Raw genomic sequence first — 6,542 nt, forward strand, 5'->3', positions numbered from 1 at the left:
TCCTATACACCCGCCCCCTTGTTTGCCGCACTCAACTTCCTGTCCCACCAGAGGAAGTGGGCAGCATAGCAGGTGCAGCAACAGCTAGCGGAACCATGGTGAGTTCTTACGCCCAGGAACCCAGGCATCTCAGCCCCCAGCCCCCTATTCCTGGGGTCCCCAGGTTGACCCAAAGTAGGCTGACTTTTCCTAGCCCCCGAGCTAGGAAAAGTGATAGTGGGGGCACTGCCTGCCACTTCCAACAACTTCATATTGTCCACCCCCCACCAGCAGGACAAGGAGTATGTGGGTTTCGCCGCCCTCCCCAATCAGCTGCACCGCAAGTCTGTCAAGAAGGGGTTTGACTTCACACTTATGGTGGCAGGTCTGGGGGTTTTGCAGAGGGAACTGGGGAGGGGGTGTGCTCAGGAGACCCTGGCCGTCCCCTCACCTGACCTGTTGGGCTTGTCCTGTCCATAGGGGAATCAGGCCTGGGGAAATCCACCCTCATTAACAGCCTGTTCCTCACCAACCTCTATGAGGATCGGCAGGTACCAGAGGCCAGTGGTAAGACCTTCCCCACCCTATCCAGGCAGTGCCCTCTGCCCATCCCCATGTCCCCAGGCTGCACTCGTCCTTTCCATCTGGGGACTCAGACAGCTCACTCACTGCTTTTCTCTGAGACTGTTTCCTCCCCTGAGAAATGGGTGGGAGTAACTGTGATACTGAGAAGGGAAATTAGTCCTGCTACAGACCCCTCCCCAGCTCCCTGACCTCTCCCTGTCCCCATAGCTCGCTTGACGCAAACACTGACCATTGAGCGCCGGGGCGTGGAGATCGAGGAGGGGGGTATCAAGGTGAAGCTCACCCTGGTGGACACGCCTGGCTTTGGGGACTCAGTGGACTGCTCAGACTGGTGAGGAAGGGAGGGCTTGGAGGCTGAGTCTCTCAAAGTGGCTACTCTGTGGATACCAAGGGTCAGTTACAGGGCTGGTCTGTCTTGGATCCCTAACCCAAAAGGCCATGCTCTGCTTCCAAGATGCTCTGTGCTTCTTGATGTCTCCTCTATGCCCCCACCAGTCTCCCTTGATGTCTTTGGTTGGAACCAAAGAAACTACTTCCCACTTCCACAGTCCTGGCTAGCCTTGCCCCCGTCCCTGTGGCCCCGACCTCTGACGGCATGCCCTCTGCTCACACCCCAGCTGGCTGCCCGTGGTGCGCTTCATCGAGGAGCAATTTGAACAGTACCTCAGGGATGAGAGTGGCCTGAACCGGAAGAACATCCAGGATTCCCGAGTCCACTGCTGCCTCTACTTCATCTCACCCTTCGGCCGGGGGTCTGGGGAGCCCCCTGGGGTTGGGGCATTTGGGGAGGGCTAGGGGGTCTCTGCACCCTGGGGCTGGGGTGCTGACCGATCCATGGATACAGGCTCCGGCCCCTAGATGTGGCCTTCCTCCGGGCGGTACACGAGAAAGTCAACATCATCCCGGTCATCGGCAAAGCAGATGCCCTGATGCCTAAGGAAACCCAGGCTCTAAAGCAGAAGGTGGGTGGTAGCCTCTGACCTTTGGCCCCAAATGAGGCCAAAAGTTATGGCCAAACCTGATTTCAGCTTTGAGTTCTTTGATCTTACGGTGGCCTTTCGGGAGCATGATGTGCCAGCTAGACTGGGAGAAAGCATCTGAGGAAGGCAGGCAGTAAGCTGCCAGAGGCAGCCATGTCTCCCAAGGCTCAGAATAGGGTGTGTGTGCAGCTCCTGAGCTAGACGCTGGGCTGAGGCCTGTCTGGAGGGCAGGGGCATAGACACAAGGACATCATGGCCTCTCTTTGGCCCCAGGATGCTGATGACCCCCCCCCACCACACTGTCTTTAGAGCCCCCTCCCACTGTTTCTGCTGCCTTCTCCCCTGGTGTCTTAATGGCTGTCCATCTTAGAATCTTGTCTTGGTTCCACACCATCTATGTCTCTGAGATTTTGTTTCAGTCATCCTTCATGTCTGTCTCTCACCATCTGTCTTTCATGTCTTCCCCTCTGTCTCTGACCACTCAGTATCTCTATCTCACTGGCTCTGGCCATGTGTCTGTCTGTCATCATGGCCTCTGTGTTTCACACTATCTCTGTATCTCTCCCCTCTGAGATCCGGGACCAGTTGAGAGAGGAGGAGATCAACATCTACCAGTTCCCGGAATGTGACTCTGATGAAGATGAAGACTTCAAGAGGCAGGATGCGGAGATGAAGGTGTGAGAGGCAAAGAAGGAAGGGGCAGAGAAGCAGAGGAGGTGGATGTGGAGGTTGAATCTGAGAAAGAGGTTTCTGCCTATGATAGGCCAACAGTGACCCCCGACCCCTGCCTTCTAGGAAAGCATCCCTTTTGCAGTTGTCGGTTCCTGCGAGGTGGTGAGGGATGGCGGGAACCGACCGATGAGGGGACGTCGCTACTCCTGGGGTACTGTGGAGGGTAAGACCAGAAGGGGGCTCATGCTGCCTCCAAGTCAACCGCACCAAGCATGTGAAGTGGGGGTGGGCTATGAGACTGGGGGGTCATAGTAGCCAAAAGATGGGTTCTTGGGCCGCAGAGTGCGACCCCTCCGCTAGAGTGGCAGCGGGACTCCCCGCAGACCCGACACTATGGGTGGGGTTGGACCCAAAGCTCCCTGACACTCGCTGGTCCGCCCCCCAGTGGAGAACCCACATCACTGCGATTTCCTGAATCTGCGACGGATGCTGGTGCAGACACACCTGCAGGACTTGAAAGAAGTGACGCATGATGTGCTCTACGAGGGCTACCGGGCCCGCTGTCTACAGAGCCTGGCCCGGCCTGGGGCTCGTGATCGAGCCAGCCGCAGGTGAGAGCAGGGGCCAACTGTCCGGGTGCTTCCAAGCCCCGCCCCCACCCATGATCCCGCCTCCCAGGCCGGGTCCTCACCCTGCGTGACCTCTCCTTCACCACTCAGACCTCTCTCCCAGACTTTCTCCACCCATTTTGTCTCTGTCCCTAATCTCAAGGACATGGCTCCACCTCCTAGACACCAACGTCGCCCCAGGCCCTGACTCGGCCCTTACTCACAACCCCAGGTCTTTTTCTTGATCCCTGTCCCCTTCCCACTACCCCCCAGTAAGCTTTCCCGCCAGAGCGCGACAGAGATCCCGCTGCCCATGCTGCCTCTGGCCGAGACAGAGAAGCTGATCCGCGAGAAAGACGAAGAGGTGAGCAAGGACCACCTCACTTTCCCCCGACCAACGCCTCAGGTGCCTTTCGAGGTCCCTCTCTGGCCTCGCCCTGTCCCATCGCCTGCAATCTTGCCCCGCACAGCTGCGCCGCATGCAAGAGATGCTGGAGAAGATGCAGGCCCAGATGCAGCAGAGCCAGGCTCCGGGCGAGCAGTCGGACGCTCTCTGAGGCCCGGCCCCGCCTCTCCTCGGCGCTGCCTCAGCCCGTCGCCTGTCCAATCCCCGCAGCCCCCGCCGCCGGCCGCCCTGGCCCGGTCCCTGCGGGCGCTCCCGCCGCGCGCTTCCACCCGCGCCTGAGTTGTAGCCCCAGGCCCGCCTGCCCTCCGCCCACTTCCCCCTCCTCTCCTCTCCGGGTCGCCCCTCTCAACCCCTGCTCTGTCTTCAATAAAAACTGAGCTTCCCGAGGCCACGCGAGTCTTCCCCTAACTAGCGGGGACAGGCGGCGGGCGCAGGGCGTTCCTTCGCTCGCGGGCACTCCCCGCGCGCCGCGGGCCCTCCCGCACAAACGCTGCGGCGCGCCCGTAAGAAACAAAGACCAGCTGAATTTTATTGTGAGTCGGGTGGGGGTCGGACTGGCCAGTAGAGGCCTAAGAGGGCCTCTTATTCCTGGTCCTTGGCGTCGCCATGCGTGATGACGTAGCAGATGTTCTTGTAGTCTACGTTGCCGCCCACGTCGGGAGGGAAGGCCGCCCACATGTTCTTGATCTGTGGGGTAGACGCAGGGACATCTCCTACCGGCCTTTAAGCTCCGCTCCCTCCACTCCCTCCCTTCGCTTCTCCCAGCCCCTCCCCCACTCACCTCCGCTGGGGTGAAGCGGTCACACTGCGTGGTAAGCAGCTCCTCCAGGCTGGAGAGAGGTGACATGGGGAGTTGATACTGGGTTCATGAGTCCTTTCCACTCCCTCCCACCTCATCCCCGTTGCTTCCTCTAATGTCCCCTGGAAACCAATGTCACTCTAGAGCCCTCATTGGCTTTCTAAGCTTTCTGGGCTCTTTGCCCATCCCCCCCACATGGATGTGAAAATGCAATCCTACCACCCATTTCCTGACTTCTCCCTCACCTCTGGCAGTGCCAACCCTTGGTTGGAATTTAAGGAGGATTTCTGTGTGGGAACACCTGGTGGGCACTTACAACTGCTTCTTGATGGTGCCCTTCCCGTCAGGGTCCAGGACCTTGAAGGCTCCAGTGATCACATCCTCAGGGTCGGCACCTGGGGGGGGGTAGAGGGCACGTGAGGCTTAAGGGTCCCCACAGGGTCTGGGAAGAGGCAGCTGAGGGCTTGGACCCAGGACACTTCACTCACCCTTGAGCTTCTCCCCGAACATGGTCAGGAAGACGGTGAAGTTGATGGGACCACTGGCTTCCTTCATCATGGCATCTAGCTCCTCATTCTTCACGTTGAGGCGGCCTGGAGGGGATTGGGGGAAGCATGGGCTGGAGCATCTCCTTGGGCCAGGGCTGTGCTTCCCAGAAATTCAGATCATCCTGTCCATTTTTCAGCTGGGTAAACTGAATTCCCCAGACTCTGCAGTTTTGAATATTTATAGATGGGTCGGGGCTCACCCATGGCAGCAAAGGTGTCCCGAAGGTCCTCCTTGTCGATAATGCCATCACGGTTCTGGTCAATTACTGTGAAGGCCTGTGGAGGGCAGGGGTAGGGAGAGGTTAGGTCCCCCACGGCCAGGCCTCACTCAGCATTCCTACCCCAGGCAGATCAGATTCTGGCCCCCAGCCAGCTGTCCCCTCCCACCCCAAGCAGGGAGGGGAGGAGGGAATTCTAAACCCTTCCCCTCCCTGTGAACAGGTGCACATTCCAGGAAGGGGGCTGGGGGAGGGGCAAGAAGGGGGTGCCTTTGGTCAGTCTTCAATCTTCCCTCTCCCCTCACTCACCTCCTTGAACTCCTGGATCTGAGTCTGGTCGAACATGGAGAAGACATTGGAGCTTCCACCCTCTGCTGCTGCCCTTCTCTTGGCCTTCTTGGGTGCCTGCGGGGTGAGGGTTGGGCAAAGGGGACCATGGGCCAGTCCCTACACCTATCTGGGGGCAATGGATTAGATTCAGCATTCTTGAACTCCCTTCTTTCTTTCTTTAATTTTATTTTTTTAGAGACAGGGTCTCATTCTGTTGCCCAGGCTGGAGTGCAGTGGCCCAATCAGAACTCACTATAAGCTCAAATTCCTGGGTTTAAGCAATCCTCCTGAGCAACCAGAACTACAGGCATCTGCCACCATGCCTGGCTAATTTTTAATTTTTTTGTAGATACAGGGTGTTGCTATGTTGTCCAGGCTTTTAAGTCCCTTCTAAAGCAACTCTTCTGGCCTGGGCCTTCTACTCCTTGGGACCTCTTTGCTGAGGGGTCTTGCTTTGGTTCCATTTCCCAAATTTCTACAGTGGCTCCTGTGTCCCCATCCCTCCATCCTACCCAACAAATAGACATTTCCCTTCTCAGTACCCTGAGCCTGCCTCCCCTGAGCTCCACACTTGCTGTGTGACCCTGATCCACTCATTTACCCTGTCTGAACCTCTACTTTCTCTTTTCTTCTTTCTTTCTTTCTTTCTTTCTTTCTTTCTTTCTTTCTTTCTTTCTTTCTTTCTTTCTTTCTTTCTTTTTTGAGACAGAGTCTTACTCTGTTGCCTGGGCTAGAGTGCTGTGGCATCAGCCTAGCTCACAGCAACCTCAAACTCCTGGGCTCAAGCGATCCTCCTGCCTCAGCCTCCCAAGTAGCTGGGACTATAGGCATGTGCCACCATGGCCGGCTAATTTTTTCTATATATTTTTAGTTGGCCAATTAATTTCTTTCTATTTTTAGTAGAGATGGGATCTCGCTCTTGCTCAGGCTGGTCTCAAACTCCTGAGCTCAAAGGACCCGCCCACCTTGGCCTCCCAGGAGTCTACTTTCTCATTTATTAAATCGAGTGGGAATCCTTGACTGGCTGGTCACACAGGACTTTAGGAAGCTGGAGTATAGGAAGGATGTAGCAGGCTTTGAAAGGGACTGGAGTGGATTAGGGACTGTGAGTGGAGAGTTGGAGTAGATTATGTTTGGTTGGGTCCTTTAGGCCATTATTCTGTCTGTCTTTATCCTGATTAGTGATGCCAAGAAAGTGAGGAGTCACCTCTTTACCTTCTGTCGGACTGGGAACCAGCTCCTTTCTTTCAAAGGGTGAGGCTGCCCTGAAGTCTAAGGGATCTGGGAAGGGTTTGGAGGTTTCTCACTTACCATGTCTTCGGTCTCCCAGGGGCAAGGCAGTGGCTCTGGCTGGAAAGAAGCAGAGAGTCAGCCTGGGGCAGTCCCTCTGGGGTTATATAGTCTTGCCCCAGGGAGC

General features: G+C 56.7%; 2 protein-coding genes across 3 annotated transcripts; one reads left to right on the forward strand and one right to left on the reverse strand.

The window, feature by feature from the left end:
* On the forward strand, positions 1 to 3,616 carry SEPTIN1 (septin 1). 2 transcript variants are annotated; one of them, XM_020281650.2, is made up of 11 exons: positions 1 to 98; positions 271 to 364; positions 460 to 546; positions 772 to 895; positions 1,182 to 1,316; positions 1,409 to 1,526; positions 2,118 to 2,219; positions 2,340 to 2,439; positions 2,662 to 2,827; positions 3,098 to 3,188; positions 3,295 to 3,616. In XM_020281650.2, exons 1-11 carry the CDS (start codon positions 96 to 98, stop codon positions 3,379 to 3,381), a joined length of 1,107 nt encoding a protein of 368 aa, XP_020137239.1. In that variant the 5' UTR covers positions 1 to 95; the 3' UTR covers positions 3,382 to 3,616. The 2 variants fall into 2 exon arrangements, with proteins under 2 accessions (XP_020137239.1, XP_020137241.1); XM_020281652.2 differs by having other exon boundaries at positions 4 to 98; positions 274 to 364.
* A 118-nt stretch (positions 3,617 to 3,734) lies between these two features.
* Positions 3,735 to 6,542, reverse strand: MYL11 (myosin light chain 11). The gene is made up of 7 exons (XM_012764236.3): positions 6,437 to 6,542; positions 5,105 to 5,200; positions 4,778 to 4,853; positions 4,518 to 4,622; positions 4,346 to 4,424; positions 4,012 to 4,060; positions 3,735 to 3,917 (listed from the first exon to the last, which is right to left on the reverse strand). Exons 1-7 carry the CDS (start codon positions 6,437 to 6,439, stop codon positions 3,813 to 3,815), a joined length of 513 nt encoding a protein of 170 aa, XP_012619690.1. The 5' UTR covers positions 6,440 to 6,542; the 3' UTR covers positions 3,735 to 3,812.

The sequence above is a fragment of the Microcebus murinus genome, chromosome 19, assembly GCF_040939455.1.
Source record: "Microcebus murinus isolate Inina chromosome 19, M.murinus_Inina_mat1.0, whole genome shotgun sequence".
In the NCBI taxonomy this organism is placed as follows: Eukaryota; Metazoa; Chordata; class Mammalia; order Primates; family Cheirogaleidae; genus Microcebus; species Microcebus murinus.

Coding starts and splice junctions, on each gene's coding strand:
- SEPTIN1 (XM_020281650.2), top strand. Junction 2,440..2,661: donor CTCCTGGGGTACTGTGGAGG/GTAAGACCAGAA, acceptor TCCGCCCCCCAG/TGGAGAACCCACATCACTGC. Junction 3,189..3,294: donor TCCGCGAGAAAGACGAAGAG/GTGAGCAAGGAC, acceptor TGCCCCGCACAG/CTGCGCCGCATGCAAGAGAT.
- MYL11 (XM_012764236.3), bottom strand. Junction 4,425..4,517: donor GTTCGGGGAGAAGCTCAAGG/GTGAGTGAAGTG, acceptor ACCCCCCCCCAG/GTGCCGACCCTGAGGATGTG. Junction 3,918..4,011: donor ACCGCTTCACCCCAGCGGAG/GTGAGTGGGGGA, acceptor TCTACCCCACAG/ATCAAGAACATGTGGGCGGC.